We start from the raw sequence: 20,041 nt of genomic DNA, 5'->3' as shown, positions 1-20,041 counted from the left end.
ACCCCGATGCTCTCATTTCCTATACTCTGCAGGGGCCCAGCATTTCTGAGGGGTGGGCCCAAGCTGCTCTCCTAAAATTGCCGACAGGCTGTCGTAGTGTTCATATATTCTATTTAGGTCTCTTCTGACGTTAACCATCCTCCTTCATGCACCCTAAAGCAGCAACAAACACAGATAACCACTGCCATCAGCATAAACACGTGTACTAAACTGCAAAGGGAAGCGTCGTGTTCACTTAAGCATAGTAGGAGTCTGAGCTCCGTAGAGGGTAGGCTCTCAATCATCCGTGTACCTCCCGATACCTGGCGCACAACTACTATGGGCAGGAAGTGTGACGAAGGACAGAGGCACGCGGCAGTTACTGAAGTGCACAGTCCTGCTTCCCTGGAATGCAGGCTCACTGGCGCGGTGCACACAGCTCGGCATGCTAGATTGGGAACAGGACACATTTTCCAGGTGCTTTCCCTCTCTCCCAGAGATAAGAGAGGTTAGTTAAGGGACATTAATAATAAACTCAACCAAGTGAAAAGTCTAACCCCAAAGCCAATAAAGGCCGAAAAGGAACAAAGTAGAAGGTGAACAGGCCTAGAGTGTTTGTGTTTCAGGATGGCGAAGATTAGCTCACTTTATCACCGATGTTCAGGCTACCTGCTTAGCCCTTGGCTGGTAATAAAATTTAAACAGTAAAATCTGTGTAAATTTGATTTTTAAAAATGATTCAAGGGGTGCCTGGGTGGCTCAGTGGGTTAGAGCCTCTGCCTTTGGCTCAAGTCACGATCCCAGAGTCCTGGGATCGAGCCCCACATCAGGCTCTCTGCTCAGCGGGGAGCCTCTTCCCCCACCCCGCCCCCGCCTCCCCCGCCACCTACCTGTGATCCCTGTCTGTCAAAAAAAAAAGTAAAACCCCCCCCCCCCCCCCCCCCAAAAAAAAAGATTCAAGGGACGCCTGCGTGGCTCAGTCATGCTCAGGTCATGATCCCAGGGTGCTGGGATCATGTCCTGCATCAGGCTCCCTGCTCGGTAGGGAGCCTGCTTCTCCCTCTGCCTGCTCTGCCTGCTGCTCCCCGTGCTTGTGCTGTCTGATAAATAAATAAAATCTTAAAAAAAAAAAAAAAAGAGATTCAAGAGGGGTGGTCATTAGGATACTCAGAAAAGACATCAACACTTCCCAAGGGCAAGCTATTTCTCAAGAAGCCAGGCACTCAGGTACAAAACTGTGTGTCACAGGTCCCCATACCAATCTCCAGCTGATTCACAAGTTGTAGCCCATCAGAAAGCTCAACGTTGTCAACAGACAAGAGAATAACTTGAGATGGTACCTCCAGGTGGATTTACTTATGGTTTCATTTTCTTAAGAATGCCTCAGCTGGGGCGGCTGGGTGGCTCAGTGGGTTAAAGCCTCTGCCTTCGGCTCAGGTCATGATCCCGGGATGCTGGGATCGAGCCCCGCATCGGGCTCTCTAGACAGCGGAGAGCTGCTTGCCCCCCTCTCTCTCTGCCTGCCTCTCTGCCTACTTGTGATTTCTGTCAAATAAATAAATAAATAAAAATCTTAAAAAAAAAAAAAAAGAATGCCTCAGCTGCTTTCAACCTTTCAGACCACCATAACACCAGCTGGAATCGTCCCTTTGTGAACTAGCCTAACTCGCTGACTAGACCGGGAAAAAAAATCACTGCTTTATGCTTCGTGCCTCTCACAGGCTCTTGGGCTGTGACGGAGTAGATGCCACAGGCTTACTACGTTTCTGTGTTAGGAGAAGGATTCAAAGAAACAGAAGCGGATCAAGTACACACTGTCTTCTTGCTTCCTTAATTTAACTTTTGTGATATGAAGACCTAAATAAATATTTTCTTTTAAGCCACACTATAATTCAGGGTTTTTTGGCCGGTTGGTTTTACTAATGTCCTCCTTCCTCCACCACTCTGGCTTTTATCCAAATTCCTGAGGATTTACTATATATGTTGCTTAGAAAAGTAAAACTGTGTTTAATACTGTGCATATGCACCCCACTCTACAAAAGAATGCTCCCTATCCACAGGCTAAAGAATAAAAACATGCACCCAGAAACACACCTATGTTGATATGGGAATTGGCTTTATGGTAAGTGTAGTATTTCAAGTTAGTGAGTAAGGAATAAACTGGTCAGTGATGTTGGAATAAAGTAAGAAATATAAAATGACATTTCTACGACATGCCATTCACAGAACATATTTCAAATGCATTATCAACTACACTTTTTCTAAAACCCTGAAAATATTTTATTAAAATGAAGGCTAATATCTTTATTCCCTGGAGTAAGAAAAGCACAAGACGCAAAACCCAGGAACCATAAAAAAAAATGTTGATCTAAACCGATAAAATACCTGTAGAGCAAAGGCTCTGTGTGCAAGGTTAAAAAATGACAGGCTGGAACCAAGTATTTTCTACACACATCAAGAATAACATCCAGAAGAAATAAAGAGCCACCTCAAACAACGGGAAAAAGCCAAACACCCCAGAAGAAAACTGGCAAAGATTTATTTACCCCTGGACAGCACATGGCAAAATGGATGCCCAGCTCCTCTAAAGATCAGAGAAATTAAACAGAAGAACTCTCTTCACCAGTGAGATAAAGTTAAAACAAATCCCAGGATACCCAGCATCGGTTAGGAGAGCTGCCAAGGGGAGTGTTAAGGTGGTGTGAGCTTTTTGGTTGCATGACTGGCGTTAACAAAGCTTTCCGTATGTATCCCTGGCCCCTTCTAGCATCCTCCACTCCGCAGATGCTTTTCTGCATTCACCGCAGCACTGGTCTTCAACAGAACAGAGGTTCAAGCACACCCCTTCTTAGAAAAGTAAAATACGAATATGCACTGATACAGGATTACCATGTATCAGTAAAAAGAATGCTATCAATATCCACAGGGGATCTAGAATAATCCCCAAGATATATTTTTAAATAAGTAAGGCAAAGCACAGAACAGTATACAGATTTAAGGTCTCTCACAGGGATTTCTTTTCAAACTATGTGTACATACTGCATGAAAACGCTCAGGAAAAGGACTCGAAGGATAAATGCCAAAATACCAGTAGTAATGAGCCCTCATGAAGAGTGAAGTAGAGGGTGATTGAAAAAATTTTATCTTTTACTCTAAGTGCTTTTGTACTGTTTTGATCCTTTATAAGAGCGAAAACGTATACGACTTCATAAATTTGTTTAGAAAAAAGGCTAGTAGGCTAGTAGGCGAGCTAGTGGGCTTAAAAAAGCCTACTAGGAAGTAAGCCTGTTTGGGTCAAACAAAGCAATACAGAGCGGGTGTACTCTCCGGTCCTAAAAAGAGAAGCTCCCTAAACAGAAGGGCTATTCTTCCCCGTGTTACTCACAGCCTGGGACGTGGAAACCACCGTGGTGCTGACAGGGACCTGCCGCACTGCAGAGGCTCCCGTCCCGATGCTGATGGGCGTGCTGGCAGCCCCAGAAGCCACGGCCACAGTCTTGGACACAGCAGCATTCATACTGGGCAAGGACACCGCTGAAGTATGGACAGTTCCAGACCCACTGGCCACTGAGGACCCTTGCTTGGCATGGGTCGCAACTGTGATGGTCTGGCCTGCTTTGGGGGGCATCACTCCCAGGCCCTGCACGATGCGGATCGTGGCAGCCGGTTTTGCTTCTGAAGAAGCCGCCGTGTTTTTCGCCTTCTGGTCTGCCACACTCACACCAAGTGCTGGCATCAAGCGGAAAGCTGAACTTGAGGCTTCTGTTGGCTTGAGGTCAGGAGTCACTTTAACCACGGTGGTACCTGTTGGAGTGGACGAAGGGGCACTGGCTGAACTGGCCTTGGCAGGGCTCTCCGTGGCATGAACCGGATTGGAAGTGACGTGTAAGGTAGCAGAAATGCCTTTGCCCGCAGTGCCGCTTCCTGTCCCAAATAGGTCCTGGGTCAATTTGACTGTCGTGACCTGGGACTTGGCCAATGTGGCCATCATGTCCGGAGTGATTCGCAGAACCGTCTGGCCTTTGGCATCTGTGGTGATGGAAGAGGGCGGCAGACGCAGGACATCCTTACCCTGGATACGGAAGTTAGTGGCTGTGAGTGGAATGCTACTGCCCGTCTGGGGCTTCACACCGAGCTGCCCAGTGATGGCCACCTGGATAGGGAAGAAAGAGCGCTGACAAGGGGATCCACGGTGCTAAGAAGCTTGTGTAGAGTAATGAGACAAACCTCCATTTCCTGGGGATGTGTGCTTCAGATATTTTTCCAACTTTTTGTTTTGAAAACTGGTGAACGTTTACAAAAATGGAGAACGGTGTATAACAAATCCATGCACCCAGCTTCAAAGTGATCACTTTGCCAATTTTGTTTCATCTGCCCCACTTTTCCTTTTTTGAGGGGGGTGGACAGAGGAGCTGGAATGTTTTAAAGTAAACCACTATATCATTTTATTGATCAATACTTCTGTACTCACTTCTAACCTAGAAAAGGACTTTTTTTTTAAAGTAAAAAAAATCACCTACACATTAGACCAGATGGGTTTAACAGACATATATGGAACATTCCATCCCAAAAGAGCAGAATACACGTTCTTAAGTGCACACAGAACGTTTTCCAAGACAGATCACATATTAGGCCACAGCCCCCACCCCAACACACCCAACTACTAAAACCTAATGATCATCTATAAATAGTATCTAATAATATATATTTGCATTTCCCCAACTGTTCCAAAAATGTCTTTTATTTATAGTTATGATGACCTTTAATTTTGAGAGCAGACAATGGCACCAGTGGTCCACAGCATGGGCTTTGGAGCCAGACTTCCTGGATTCCTACACCAACTCCTATCTAAGGTCACCGTCCCATGTGTAACACATGAACTCTTCTAGCCTCAAGGACCTTCTCTACGTTGCATTTCCCCCTGGATGACTGGATGACTGCCATCAGTATGCAAAGACACGCTAACATTTCTCAACCTAAAAAGCAACAGACCTTCATTTACTCCACATGCCACCCCCCCCTCCCAGCCCCACTTCTCTGCTCTCTTCAAAAACAGAATTGCTGAAAAACTGCCAATATTCCTTGTCTCTACTTCCTCACCTTATATTCTCTCTTGAACCCATTCCCAAATAGCCACCAATCCACTGGTGGCCAGTCAAGCAAGCAGAGAGTGATCTGCCTGCAGCCTCACATCTCTCACACTTTCACAGCCAATACAGGTGCTGACTTCATAAACACACTGTTCTCTAGGTCTGAATTCCAGTATCTGCACCTCAGTGTTTGCAAGCTCGGGAGATGATACCTAATCATCTACCTAATGAGAGATCTACCTAATCACTCAAGCCCGAAGCTGTGGAACACACTCAAATCCCTTCCTTCAACAGACCCCCCCTAATCTGCCCACCGCAGAATCACACAAGCTCGACCGCCAACCGTATATCCAGAATCCCAGCACCTCTCCGACCTCCAACGATGATGCACACAAGCCAGCACCATCTTCCTGGACTGCCTTGACTACCTCCCAGTCTCCCTGCTTCCATTCCTGTCTCCTGAAGCCCATCCTACGCAGCAGCCAGAGAGCTTTTTAAACATAAACCAATCAACTTATTCTGGCCCACGATCTTTCAGTGGCTCCCCACGTTAAAATTAAAATCAAAGTGTGATGTGATTTAACCACAGCCAACTTCCCAAGCAACCCCCTTCGAACACTTTCACACCTGCTTGCTAAGTTTCACACACAATGGCTTTCCCGTTGCTCCTCAAGTGTATGACGTGAAAACAACGGATTCCCTGCACTTTCATTTACTTCATCGGATGCCTAGAATGCTGCCGCAGATAATCCAAATATGGCACACTCTCTAACCTCATTTCGTCCCTCTTCCAAATGCCATCCCCTCAGGCCTGCACAGATGGCCTTAGCTAAAATGGCACACTATCACTCTCTACCCGTCCCCGTTTACTGCCCTCCTTAGCTACTACACCTGTCCTGGAAGCAGCTCTGTCCCCCAGCTCTATGAGAAGATAAGCTCCAAAAAGGCAGGGATTCGGTCTCTGGAATACACCACTACATCCCCAATACTCTGGACGGTGCCTGGCACAAAAAAAGCACTCAATAAATATTTGTTCAATGAAAACAATGACATTATTTTACCATTAGATGACTTCATTTCTTCATGTATAAAAGAAGAATAATAAAAGCATCTATCCCATGGCATTATGAGGATTAAATTACACAGTACTTATAAAAGCACAGTGCAGGCACATGAAAAGCACATCATTGCTACTGTGCCTAATAATTCTTTGTGGGTTTTTTTGTGATTTTTTTAAAAAAACATTTTATTTTTAAATAATCTCTGCACCCATAACTCACAACCCTGAGATCAAGAGTCACATGCTCCACTGAGTGAGTCAGCCAAGTGCCCCACTATTTACCAATTCTTCAAAAATTCAATGATCATCCTTGCATATTCACAAGCAGGAAAGTACAAATGTATCCTACTGTTATCAGAGATAAGCAAAAACACCAACAAAGTATATGTTATGCCACAAGATTGTCATTAAATAAATTCATGGAACATCTACTCTGAATCCAGAAACTACTAACTGCTAATTTATACGGAAAAGAAATAGAAGAAATCTTTGGCATCAAAAAGACTGCACCAGGGAACTTACCCTTGAAATACCCGTGAGCCAAAGATCAAAGATTACAAATCATTAAAATCTCCAACGGTCCTGATTTAGGACAAAGGCGTCGAATCCACCCAGAGATTTCCACCAACCTGCTTGATGATGTTCTGTCCTGTGACATTCTGAATGACAGCAGCCGTGGAAGCACTTGGAGCGGAGCTTCCGGGAGAACTCGTGGCTGGCTTGCTTGTGGGGTTGGCTGTGGCAGGGAGACTGGTCATCGTGAGCCCCGTCTGCCCGGGGCCAGGACGCTGCACAGTGGCTGCCGCAGTCTGCGCTTTGACTGGAACAGTGGCCATAACTGTCTAGTTCAAGTGTGAGACCAAGAGCTTGATTAGACACCGAAATGCAGCCCAGCCCACCAAGCTGCCTCCAGCATGCCCCCAGCCAGAAGTGTCCCTCTAAGAGCACATGTACTCTACCACTGCTTAAGGCTCGCTACACTCATAAGCAGACACTGTAAAGTTCTTGTATCTGTGTGGAGCATCTTAATTTTCAGAAAGCTTTCACGCTGAACCTCCCATTTTATTCCTACACAATGAGAACAAATATTATACCCCTTTTAGGGTAAAGGAAACTGAGGCAGGAGGTAAGACTCTTCTCTAAAATTACCCAACAAGTTAGTGGCATGACTAAGATGAAAGGCACAACGGAAGGAACCTGAGATTTAGAAACACATCCCACCTCCACGAGTGTCCCGACATTACAATCCTGGGTAAATCACTAAACTTCTCGGAAGTTCTGACTCCCACCATGTAAAACACAACTTATTAGTCATGTTTACTCGGCTGTGAACATTAAATGAGCTGCTGCGTCAGGCTCCTTGGTTCCTCCCCAGCCTGCCCACTGGACTCATGAGACCATGGTGGAGTCCAGGCTTGCTGTCCCTGTTTACCTGGGGCACGACTTTGGTCTGTGGAGCGCTGGCTGGAGCGCGAATCTGTGGTCCCGCCGGCATCTGGGGCAGCGTCTGTGTCTGCCCCGTGGACTGCTGAGGCACAGTGGGAAGGCCCGGCTGGGCCACCACCCGTACCTGGGGCAGTCCAGCTGAGCCAGAGTGGCTCACGACACGGGCAGGGGCCTGAGAACTTGGTGGAGTCTGGCTGGAAGCCGGGGAAAGCATTGTTCCTAGCTGTGGCATTGTCGGTGAAGACACCAGAAGAACACTGCAAGGAGATGGGGAAATGAGGGGGGTGGAGGGGAACGTGACAAAAACCAAACAATCGAAGCCACGCATCCGAAAGGCCTTTAGAGGGAGAAAGCTGGAGGAAAAAATGGAGGACCTTACCCTGAGCTAGATTTAGCTGGTTCTGAGACAGTAGTAGGGCCACTTTTGTTCACTGCTGACACAGGTGGAGGGGAGATCGGAGTGGCAGGCAGAGCTGGAGTGGTGGGGGTCACAGGTGTGACCGGGGTGGGTGGCATGCTGGAGTCACTGAGGCTCATCTGGCTCTGCTCAGAGGGACCACTGCTGAGGACCTTCAGTGAACTCTCCTTGCTACCGGATTTCTACAGGCAGAAGAGAAATGCAGGTGCAGTTTAACCAAAGTCACCCAAGGATGGCATGGCGCTGCGGTTCAAGGCAGCTGCCCTCAGAGGTCACTTACCACCTTGGACGGGGGCTTGGGTTTTTGCTGAAGGGCTTTCCGCGCCTTAGCTGCAGCAGCTTGTGCCTGGTGAATCCGCTCTGCGAACAAGAGTGGTAAGCCTCAGCATAGTACGCAGGGCGGCTTCATTACGAGCCAAGCCCTGGCTGGTGGCCTCCCCAGCGGGCTAGGTCCTGCCTGAATGTCACTGGGAAGTGTCATGGCCCTGGGGCAGGAAGCCGAAGCACCCCTAGTCTGCTCGGGGCCTCAACGCACCGAACTCCTCCTCACTCCGGTCTCGATGCAGGTAGATCCACAGCTTTCGCCCGATGTCGTATTTCACACATGGGTCTTTCTCATAATGCAGCCGATCCAGCGCTCCGCTCACCACTGTGTTCACCTGAGAACCAGAGCAAAGGGGAAAGGGCCCCGTCAGACTCGGACACCAGAGGCAAATCTCCAGGTGTTAAGCTGCAGGTGACAACAGACCCTCTCCGGCCTGCTGGCCAGACTGCCGATGGCTCACTGCAGCACCCAGGAACACTCCAAGATTCCGGAGAGACTGAGCTGCTCCCCAAAGGAGCGGAGAACCAAGAAGCCACAGAAGCTGAAGGAAAGTGCGAGTGAAATCTGTGTTCCACAGGGTCTTAGGTCATCACTGTTCCCCTTTCTCAGGACCTCTTCCTTTCCTTTTCTTCATTCAATTAAAAAAAAACTATGACATTTTATGTTTCCTTGTAAGTTTTCTTAAATCCGTTCTGAAACAAAACAAACACGATCTCTTTTCCATCCTACCTGGGTGCTGGTGACATCTGGGGCGAGAAACTGGGAGTCCTTGAGCAGCTCACAGATCTCTGCCCGGGTACCTTCCCCATTAGGCAGCCGGGCCGCAGCATCGCGAACTGATGGCATCAGAAAATGGAAAGTCCAAGAATCAAGCATGGCTGCCACTGAAGAGCACCGTCCTCTAACCTGCTCTCATGGGGAGCAGCTCACTGAGGAGGAGTGCCTCAGCCTTAGTCAGACTCGGCATTATCACCTATTATGACAGTAATAAGGGGGCAGTGTCCTACACCCTTCATATGTTCAGGCAAGACTAAAGTCCGTAAATTCAGGTGGGAAAAAATTTTCCCCATCTGACTGAAATACAGCATTTCCTTCAATTATGAGCAAAGGTAACAAATCTTATGTTGGCAGTGATAGGATCGGAAATCAGGTATTTTGATTATCACATCACAGCATCATTTCCACTCAACACTATTTGGAAATTATAGGAGATAAAAGACCTGCTGCTGCGGGTTGTCATTTAATACCGTAATAAAAACATACATATTTCTGCATCATAAATTTAACATTTTGATAAATATTTTAACAGGACCATTTTCTTTAGTAACTCTATGCATTTCATTTTATGCATTTAAATACCAAATCCTGAGGTGGAGTCTGTAGGATTTACCAGACCACCAAAAAGCTTCACGGCATAAAAAAAGTTAAAAACCTTATCTTTAAAATGCTCAGTCTAGAGAAAGCAAATTCCCAAACTTAACTATTTAGCTGGCCTGTGAAAAATTTCTACATGGAAAATAAATGTGAGCCTAGACTTCAGGGGAGAATCACGGATTCCCACATCAATCTCTGCAGACAGAATTCCCCCTTCGTATCCCAAACTCCAAGGCCTCCTAAAACTGATCTGACCCTCAAAGCCCTTCTCGGAATTGGCAGGGGAGACAGCTGATAACAGAAAGAAGGGATCCCTGACAAGAGACAAATGGCACATACCAAGAGACAGGATGGTGACATAGGCAGGCCGGTCAGAGCGTAGCAGGGAGTGTTCCCGAGCCTTGTTGAGTGAGGTCTCCTTGTCAAAAACACCCTTCACAGGCCCCACTACAGACTCGAAGCCATGCATGCGAAAGGTGAACGCCTTATGAGGTTGGCTGTATCTGTAGCGTTCCTACCAAGAGAAAAGAGACAGGGCTCCTAAGTCACAATTAGTGGGGTTCTAACATTCTCATACAATAAGGGGTTGACCTGGAGAGACTAAAACAAGGAAACAGGTCATTGCACTAGGAATACTGAGCCAAACGTAGTGGGAAAGGATGATTTCCAAAGAGCTCACTAGCAAAGGGACAGAGAGAGAAATATAGAGGTATTCTGCTGTCTGGAACAAAAGCCCATCAAAACATTTGTTTTGAAAACAAAATCATTTGTTTTCTTCACACCAATTCCACCCCAGCAAACAATCTCAACCAGGAGATCTAAGGTTAAGGGTGTGAGTTTCCTCTAAGAATATGGACTCAAGGAGAGCCAGGCTCAGAGCTTTCTCTGCATGGTCCCATAGATGAAAGGACTTTCAGTGAGTACTAGCAATCCCTTACCTGCTCCTGAAAAACTCGTTTCTCCTCCCCCGTGCTGGGCCGCACCACATAGTCAGTTCTTCTGGAACATAAAGAATTCTGTATCCATCACCCCTTCTCCAGTACCCAGAACCAGTCCTTTGCACCATGAAAAAAATTTCCCTTCATTAGTATTCTGTTCCTGCAAAGGCCAAAAAGTCCACTTTCCAGACCCTACCAAGTAACTCCTGTATTTCCAAAAATTACCTGAGTCTTAGAAATCCAGAAAGTTATTAGGTGAGAAAGAGGCTGATATTTTTACCTGTTTTCAGTACTGTTGCTAAGTAAACCCCATCTAATGGCAACAAAAAAATTCAGCCTTAGAGGAACAAAGGACTTCAAATTTGTAACATGACAAGAACAGTTTTTCTGCTCCCAAGAGAAACTGAGTTCTACACCACTGTTATGTAAGACAACGGTTCTGCCATATTCAGGCTGGCCCTCTGTGCTGGTGCTCAGGGACCTAAAGAACCACACCACAGCATCAAAGCAATAAAATACTTAGAAATAAATTTAACCAAAGAGGAGAAAGATCTGTACATTGAAAATGACACGAATCTGATTAAAGAAACTGAAAACACACACACACACACACACACACAAATAAAAAGATTGCCTATGTTCATGGACCGGAAAAATATTGTTAAAACATCTATATTACGGGGGCATCTGGGTGGCACAATCGGTTGAGAATATCACTCGGTTTTGGCTCATATCATGATCTCAGGATCATGATAAGAGCTCTGATTTGGGCTCTGCGCTCAGCAGGGAATCTGCTTGGGACTTTCTCTCCCTTTCCCCATCCCCACTGCTCTTCTCTAAATCAATCTTTAAATAAAAAAAATAAATAAAAAGTCCAATTACCTCAAATCACCTATAGATTCAATGTAATCTCTATTAAAAGCCCAATACCATTTTTCACAGAAATAGAAAAAAAAAATCCTAAAATTTATATGGAACCACAAACAACCCCAAATAGCCACCGCAATCCTGGGAAGCATCACATTTGCTGATTTCAAACTTTATTACAAAGTTATAATAGTCAAAATAGTACAGTACAGCACTAGCATAAAAACAGACACATAAGCCAATGGAACAGAATCAAAAGACCAGAAACAAACCATTGTGTATAGAATCAAACCACTGGCTCCATATTTGACAATGGAGCCAAGAATACTCAGTAAGGAAAGGACAGTCTCTTCAATAAATGGTGTTGGGAAAACTGGAAAGCCACATGGAAAAGACTGAATTTGGAACCCTATCCTATACCACTCACAAAAATTAACTCAAAAAGGATTAAAGACTTAAACATAACACTAACACTGTAAAACTCCTAGAAGAAAACATATGAAAGAGGCTTCCTAGACACTGGTCTAAGCAACAATTTTTTAGACATGATACAAAAACACAAGCAATAAAAGTAAAAATATACAAGTAAGACTATTTCAATCAAAATCTTGTGCACTGCAAAGGAAAAAACAAAATGAAAAAGCAACATACCAAATGGGAGGAAATATTTGCAAATCATAACCACAATGAGATACCACTTCACACGTGTTAGAACAGCTATTACCAAAAAGATAAGAAATAAGCATTAGGAAGGATGCAGGGAACAGAGAACCATTGTGCACTGCTGGCAGGAATGTAAATTGCTTTAGCCACTACACAGAAAGCATATGGACATTCCTCAAAAAGTTGGGTTAAAAAAAAAAATTAGAACTATCACAGAGTTCAGCAATCCCACTTCCGGGTGTACTTCTGAAGGAAATGAAATCACGATCTTGAAAAGGTATGTGCACCTTTATGTTCATCACAGCATTATTTACAATAGCTACACACAGAAACAATCCAACTGCCTATCAATGGATGAACAGGCACAGAAAATGTGGTATATAATACTCCATAAGACAGAATATTATGCAGCTGTAAAAAAGAAGGAACTCCTGCTATTTGCAACAATATGGATGGCCCTTCAAGGCATTATGCTAAGTGAAATAAGTCAGAGACGACAAATACTGTTATGATCTCACATATGTGGAATCTAAAAAAAGCCGAACTCACAGAAACAGGAGAATGGCAGTTATCAAGGGATGGTGGAGGAGTGAAATGGGGAATGGGGAGAGGTTGGTCAAAGGGTAGTCTGTTCTGGGGATCTGACATACAGCAAAATGACTACAGTTACCAATACTATTTCATACACTTAAAAGTTGCTAATAGAGATCTTAAATGTTCTCACCACAAAAATGAACTGATGATTATGTGACATAATGAATATAACTAGTATTATGGTAGTCGATACATAATATATACATGTATCAATTCAACATGTTGTATACTTCAAACTTACACAATATTGTATGTCAACTGTATCTCAACAGGCTTGGTGGGGTGGGGGTGGGGGGAGGACAAAAAGGACCACATCAGACTGGAAACTATCACGTGAAAACGATGTGATATAAAGAGCTCATGATTAGAGGCCAAGAGGCCTAAATTCTAGATAGGAGGTCCTGTCACTAACTTGAGCAGGTCATTTAACCTCATGCCTCAATTTCTTCATAGGTAGAATAAGAAAGATCAGATCCTTCTCAAATGGGAACTGAAGGAGAATCCAGGGAAAGGACTCGCCCTCCGACAAGGTGGATCACAAGCTCTTCAGAGCCTCTACTATGCATGCAATCCTCTCCCCAGTTCAGAATCCTTTGCTCGGAAAGCCATTCTTACTGATGGGAGCATGTTACCCTTCTCAGGTATGTTAAAGCAGGTCAGAATCAGGGGACACCTAGTTCACTACAACACTAACATACTAAGAAATGTCACCAAAACCATGGCAGGACCTTAAACTATAATTTCATGGACTACCACCCCGCCATTAAAGTATTATACTCACACCCGAGGAACAGGTGTTGTGGCATCTGAGCTGTCTTCATTTTCTTGCTGGAGAAAGAAGAAACATTAACGGGTAAACACACTAAAGAATTTTGGCTAATTTAAGGACTCTAGAAAACCACAAGGAAAAGTCTGATTATTTCTTAAAAACCGTACCTTACAGAAAGCCTGGTCTTTGGTTTCTAGCCATAGCTGGAAGAGTGCAGCTAATTCCTTTTCATTATCTTGGGCCTGGCCTATCAAAAAAATAAAAAGGCAAATAATAACAACAGTAATAATAATAATAATAATAGAACAATCTAAGGTATTACTCAGAATCCCACTTTCTTCTTACTTGCTGTATCTATGCCAGAGAAAGAACCCATCAGAACCTATGGTGTAATGGTCCTTTGCACTTACTATCCCCTCAGCCTGTACTGCCTTCCATTCTCTGTCTGCCTGGACCAACACTTCTGATGTTTCCTGAGTGAATCGCTCATTCCCCAGGTATTTGCTGAGCAGCCACTGTGTGCCACACACTGCATGCTAGGCAGGGTTACTCAGTGAACTCATCTCTGTTCTCATGGAGTTTATAGTCAAGTGAGAAAAGAATACATGTTAATAAAATCTCAAAGTGTAAGGTATCACAAAAAATATCATGAGCGCTTACCCTAGGGAAGTTTTCCTATCTTTGTGGGGCCGGAAAAGGCTTCTTCTCATAGTGGGGCAACAGAAGCATTCTACCGACTCGCACAGCAATAAGCAGGCCCTCAGGCAGGAGAAAAGCTTGACCCCCTTGACCCACCTAGAGAAATAAGCACATCCCTCTGTGCCCTCCTCCCCTACTACTTTGTTCGGTCTCCTGCGGAACCACCCATCACAGGACAGTCCTTATGTCTCCTGCCCAGGCTGGAAGCCACAGAGACCACCAGCACTTGGGTCTGCTTGTGGGAAGAATGCAGCCCCCCAGGGCCTACCCTTCTCAAAGCAGCTGAGATGACACTTCTGAGGACTCAAACATGCTCTCCTTCGTCAGGCACAGTCCACTGTCCCCGGAAAGTACTGCACTTTCTCATCCTGGGAAGACTCCTCTACTCCTCTGCCTTCTAGAATTGCTCCTTCATAGTCCATTTCCCCCACAGCCTAATCCTCTTCTCAATCACTCCCTCCACATCCTTATTGGGTGTGAAGTCTGCTTCTCCACAGTCTACCTTGGGGTGTACTGGCTGCCTATCCTCTCACAGCCACGCCCTGCTGAGCAAGTTCCTCCTTCCATCCCATCACTGCTGCCAGACTACCTCTCCCCAGCTCTTCTGGAAAATCAAAATAAAACAAAGGCCTGGTCCCCAGGACTCTTACCATCACCCATCCACCTGTCCCACCCTGCCCCCTGCTTCTGGCAGCTACGGACCTAGTCATTTCTCACGGAGCACCGGCTCACTTCCTGCCAGCACAGTGGGCAACTAGCACATCCAGATGGACAGTACGGCCAATATGCAAACCTTGTGGTTCTGTCCACACGACCTCCTCCCTCCACTGCACTCCAGCCACTCACTCACTCCCACACTCACAAAAGGTCATTACCTGAAACTCCTCCATCCTCCACATGCCTAATGCAGTGTTCCTCAACCCCAGCCCCATCCACAGAATCATCACCTGGGAACTTTTAAAAACACAGCCCGCCAGCCGACTGCTGGGTATCTACCACCTGCCCCCACAGTAAGAACTGCACTCTCGCCTATCGACCAAGGCCAATCCCTTTCCCTCTTTCTCAGGCGCTTTCATGGTGAATTCTCCCTTCTCTTCTGCATTTTCAATCTCCCTCTCTCCACTGTACTCTTCACATCAACACTTAGAGTTTTTCTCATTGAAAAAAATGCCTCTCTTGGCCACAAGTCCCCCCTACTATCATCCCCTCCCCTGTTAAGCCTCTAAGAAGGTGTTTAGATTCATCGTCTCTTTAACCAGAGGTACGATGGTCAATATTTAACTGACTATAGGAAAGGGGGCCCTGACTGGTAGCACCCGTAGATTTCCAAGGTGTACATTACATACGGATCAGCAAACTGGCCACCTGTCTTATCTGGTCCACAAGCTTAAAATCCTTATTAGCTGGTCCTATAAAGTCTGCCACCCCGGGCGTAGGTCCTCTTCCAGGCTGACTTCCAGCCACCAGTAGGCTGACAGAGTCAGAGAGAGCAACACAGTCAGCAATCACAGGTTGCCTTCAGCTCCCCACTATCCTTGATGCCCGTCATCCTGATAAGGAATCACTCTTACAAGAAATTCACCAGTTCTTCCATGTCCTCGAATCCATGGGCTTTATCTTACTGAACCTTTTAGGATGATCAAGGCTAATGACTACTCCCCACTTCCTGACTGGGTCCTTCCCTGGCTTCCAAGATCCAACTCTTCATGGATTCCCCCCCAAGTCTATAGTCACTTTGGCATATGCTCTCCTGCTCAGCCTGCCCTGCCTTGGAGCTTCTCAAGGCCTAGTCAAATGTTCTCATTTCTCCTCACTTCACACTGCCTCCCTATGCCTCTGGGTTTGACTACTGTAGATATGCCAACAACTCCCTGACTTGACTCTCCCATCTGGATTCTAAACCCACACTCTCTACTCCCTCTCACCCACACTGCCTACTCAACATTGACACTTAAATACCTCAAAGGCAGCTCACACTCAGCATGTCCAAAACTAAACTCGGGATCTCCACCCTCACCCTCCACAGCTGCCTACCACAATGAATGGCAGCTTCACCACAAGGCACAAATCTAGAAGTGATGCTTGACAGCACTCTCCCTTTACTCCGCACAGCCAGTCATAACCAAGTCGCATGGCTTTAACCACCTACAACTTTCTCAATTTGTCCATACTCTCTCCTCCCCTCCAGATTCTCATCATCTCTACGTAGGCCCGTGTGATTTTCTCGAATCCAATCTTCCCTAGCTGACCCATACTGCTTCCCCCACATGGAAAGCTCTTCCCCTCAGTCTGCCTCCCTCCCTCCTAGGCATCATTAACATCTCTGCTGAAATGTTCCTTCCTCAGGAAGGTCCTCCCAACTCTGCAGAATACACCGACACCTTGTCATAAACTTCCATCTTTCTGGTACTTTCCCCTCACAGAATGTATATGTTTGTTTTTTCATGTGAATGAATATTTGTTCATTATATACTCTGGCACCTAACACAATCCCTGACATCTAAAAGCCAAATAAACATTATAAGGAATAAATTAATCTACTACATTTAAAACCTTCTCTCCCTTCTCAGACCACTCTAGGGGGTAAAGAGAAAGGTTAGTGAGTTTCAGTAGGAAATCAACATGGAATTTTCCTCTGATCACCATCATTGGTAAGAGTCATCAAAGTGCTTCAGATACATGATACTAAAACTTAGTAAGTGGGACTTTATAAATTTAAAAAAGAAAAAAACAATCCTGCCACTCGGAAATAGTGTATTCAGGGCTGTCTGACATCCTGCTGCACGTTACCCTCAATAGCAAAGCCCACTGTTAGGAAAGAAAAATAGTTACACTATTGCAGGTTAATCTACAAGAACAGGTCCAATTAATATGACTATGGGTCCTACTGAAAAACAGCCCCACGGATATAAACCCAGCCAGACCAGAGTGCATTGTCCTAGAAAGGCCATCCACCCCAACTTGGGGGAGCCAAAATCCAGAGGAGGGGTGAAACTTAGACCCTGAGATACCAAAAGAGTCACGAAGGATTTTTTTACAGGTATTTTGCTTCTTTATACTGAGCAAAGTAAGGCTTAATACTGCTGTTCTCAACATCCTATTGGGCTGTACGGACTGGAAGGCAAAAGCAGCTGAGCGGGGATGGGAAAGGATGAAAACCCACTGCTATGAGGAGCAGAATGAATTACTCACCAAGCAATTTCCACTGCTGGGTTTTCTCTTTGAATTCAACAAACGGAGAGAAACTGGAAGGTACGGCTGCCAAGAAATGGATCGCATGAACAAGCGGCACAGGTCAGAAAGAGCGCAAAACTCCGAATAACTGCGATCCCTGAGCCCCGAGAGAACTTCTGAATGTTTCATAGTGGATCAGGACAGTGGAGACCCCCACGGCACAGTAGTAGGTAAAAACCACAGGGATTTAACCAGGAATGTTGCAGTTTACAGGAAAATGAATTAAACAGGAGGGGGATACTTGACCCTGAGGAAAAAAGTATCTTACCCCGACTTTCCCCAGCAAGATACTGCAGAGCTGGTAACACCAACTCTGCCCAGTTGGGGGCCGCAGAGAACCAGCTATTGAGGGAGCTGGCTGGAGAGGACTGCCAATCCAAAACACGTTCCTCCAGCTAAGGGAACACAAAGGCAGAAGCCAGTCAGAGTTCTGTTCCACACCAGCAACCCTGCAGATGCGCCCGAGCAAGCTAGAGCCTATCTACAAGTCGCAGAGCAAGTGAGCTGCAGAGCTCTGAGAGGAACCTGGAATTTCTCTCCAGCTGAACACTGCCAGTCTTCTACAATTTGAAAACTCCAATGTACATCTGACCTTTCCAAAACTCTTACCATAGGAAGGCTAGCTTGCCCCTCTAGCAACAAGATCTCTAACAGAAGAGAGAAGAAACTGGAAGATATTTCATTGATTCCAAGGCAAGGTTTGAGATCTTCAAGAGGCCTAAGGAAGGAAAAAATATGTAAGAACAATTGAAGAGACCAAGAACACATCCCCAGATGGTTTAGGTCCTCCAAACCCTCTAACAGTTACACAAAAGTTCAATAAAGGACCACACCAAACACGTTCCCTAGCAGGTCCCCTGGGACTCTGGTCTTGCAGATTCAACACGCACAGGCTTCTTCCACGCACCAGTGCTGGGTAAACCGCGGGTTCATCTTTCACCCTTGAGCAGGAATCTCTGTTGCTCACTTACTCCTCCTTGATGGCGGGTATAGCCAGCGGAGAAGGGGCCTGGGAGAGAGGTGGGATCCCATCAGCACTGCTTAAGGGTTCGGCCAAATCCTCTGCCTCTGATTTGATCAGTTTTATTTTCTTCTTCTTCTTCTCCTCTTTTTCCTTAACCTTTTTTTTAAGGACAGCCAAGTCATATAGGGCTAGGAAGAAAAGGCAACACAAATCACAGAACTGCATTTTCTACATCAGGAAGTGAGGGTCCCATCTAAACGCTATTTTCCGAACACCCACCAATAGATGAGGAAGAAAAAGTCTTAAGTAATAAGACATTGAGTTATTTTTTGTTTCTTTTTTTGTTTTTTTTTTTAACCAAACCCACTGAGAGATTTCACAAGTTAATTTTAATACCTATTAAACAGCCAAAGATGTAGTGTATTGAAGTTATACTCATTTTCCACCTATAAGTCCATAAGAAGCAATAACTAAACAAAAGCTATCAACAAGAAGAAAGCTGTGGTCTCATTTACTTTTGCCACACAGACAGGCTCATGTAACGTAACACAACAGTCCGATGATATATACCTAAAAAGGACATCTTTACCTGCTAGAGAGCCCTTCCTGCCAGCATTTACTCGAGTCATGATGTCATTCAGAGTGAGGTCCCCTGTCAAAAGGTCCGGATGATCCTGGATGTGATATTCAAAGATATGTTATACAGGCCCCCAAAAGAAGCTAAAACTGCTGATTATTTTCCCAATTTACCTAGATACAATCAGATACCCGGCACACTTGAGGAAATCATGTTGAATTAAAAATATATGGAGGGGCACCTGGGTGGCTCAGTGTGTTAAAGCCTTTGCCTTCAGCTCAGGTCATGATCTCAGGGTCCTGGGGTCAAGCCCCGCATCGGGCTCTCTGTTCAGCGGGGAGCCTGCCTCCCCATCTCTCTCTGCCTGCCTCTCTGCCTACTTGTGATTTCTATCAAATAAATAAATAAAATCTTTAAAAAAAAATATATATATATATGGAGACAAAGACTACTCCCCTTCATAATGGGACACAGAACTCACTTCCAACCTTTCTATTGCACGACATTTAGTTTACAAAGCTCTTCTGCATTCCTTATCTTAGTGCTCTTCAAACAGGCTTATTAAATATCACTATATTTTATAGTCTGAAAATGTGGTTCAGAAAAGGTAAGGGATTTGCTGATTTCCAACGTGGGATGCTTCCACCTCCCTGCCTTTTCTTGGGCGGGAGCTCTGCCCTCGGGCTTGGCTGCGCTGGCATCACCTTGACTCAGCAGAGTAACAGAGAGTAAAAAGTGGGAAGAATACAGGGTCTGACTCCTGACTTCCTAGCAGGAGGGCCAAGGACAAGCTCCTTAACCTCTCTGAACACAGGTAAAATGTATACAGTGATTCATATACCATATAAATCAGACACTAGGTCAAGCATCTGTCTTCCTCTCATATTGCTGGTGTTAACTAGCCACTACGGTGGCTCCTGTTCCCCAAAAATGAAAGAAAAGGAAGCACAAATGATATGGTGTCTGCCTTATCTCCTAAAAGCCTATCCAAAGATATTTGATATGGTGACTACCTTCATCTCCCAAACGCCAATCCAAAGATGT

General features: G+C 45.4%; 1 protein-coding gene across 3 annotated transcripts in view; it reads right to left on the bottom strand.

The window, feature by feature from the left end:
* Positions 1-20,041, bottom strand: part of LOC111153711 (nuclear factor related to kappaB binding protein) — a 43,254-nt gene that overhangs the window by 5,248 nt on the left and 17,965 nt on the right. For all 3 annotated transcript variants that reach the window (XM_022512884.1, XM_022512885.1, XM_022512886.1), the window contains 16 exons: positions 19,010-19,094; positions 18,428-18,608; positions 18,066-18,174; positions 17,725-17,851; positions 17,415-17,480; positions 13,691-13,770; positions 13,536-13,582; positions 10,631-10,691; positions 10,032-10,206; positions 9,048-9,154; positions 8,529-8,652; positions 8,274-8,353; positions 7,955-8,175; positions 7,562-7,832; positions 6,759-6,971; positions 3,365-4,132 (listed from right to left, as the gene is read on the bottom strand). In XM_022512884.1, coding sequence (XP_022368592.1) covers positions 3,365-4,132; positions 6,759-6,971; positions 7,562-7,832; positions 7,955-8,175; positions 8,274-8,353; positions 8,529-8,652; positions 9,048-9,154; positions 10,032-10,206; positions 10,631-10,691; positions 13,536-13,582; positions 13,691-13,770; positions 17,415-17,480; positions 17,725-17,851; positions 18,066-18,174; positions 18,428-18,608; positions 19,010-19,094 — 2,715 coding nt within the window. The remainder of the gene's footprint in view (positions 1-3,364; positions 4,133-6,758; positions 6,972-7,561; positions 7,833-7,954; positions 8,176-8,273; positions 8,354-8,528; positions 8,653-9,047; positions 9,155-10,031; positions 10,207-10,630; positions 10,692-13,535; positions 13,583-13,690; positions 13,771-17,414; positions 17,481-17,724; positions 17,852-18,065; positions 18,175-18,427; positions 18,609-19,009; positions 19,095-20,041) is intronic.

This window comes from Enhydra lutris, unplaced genomic scaffold (assembly GCF_002288905.1).
Source record: "Enhydra lutris kenyoni isolate GAN:26980312 unplaced genomic scaffold, ASM228890v2 scaffoldscaffold34, whole genome shotgun sequence".
Taxonomy (NCBI): Eukaryota; Metazoa; Chordata; class Mammalia; order Carnivora; family Mustelidae; genus Enhydra; species Enhydra lutris.
Note: the sequence above shows the minus strand (reverse complement) of the source record. Positions and strands in the feature narration are given on the sequence as shown.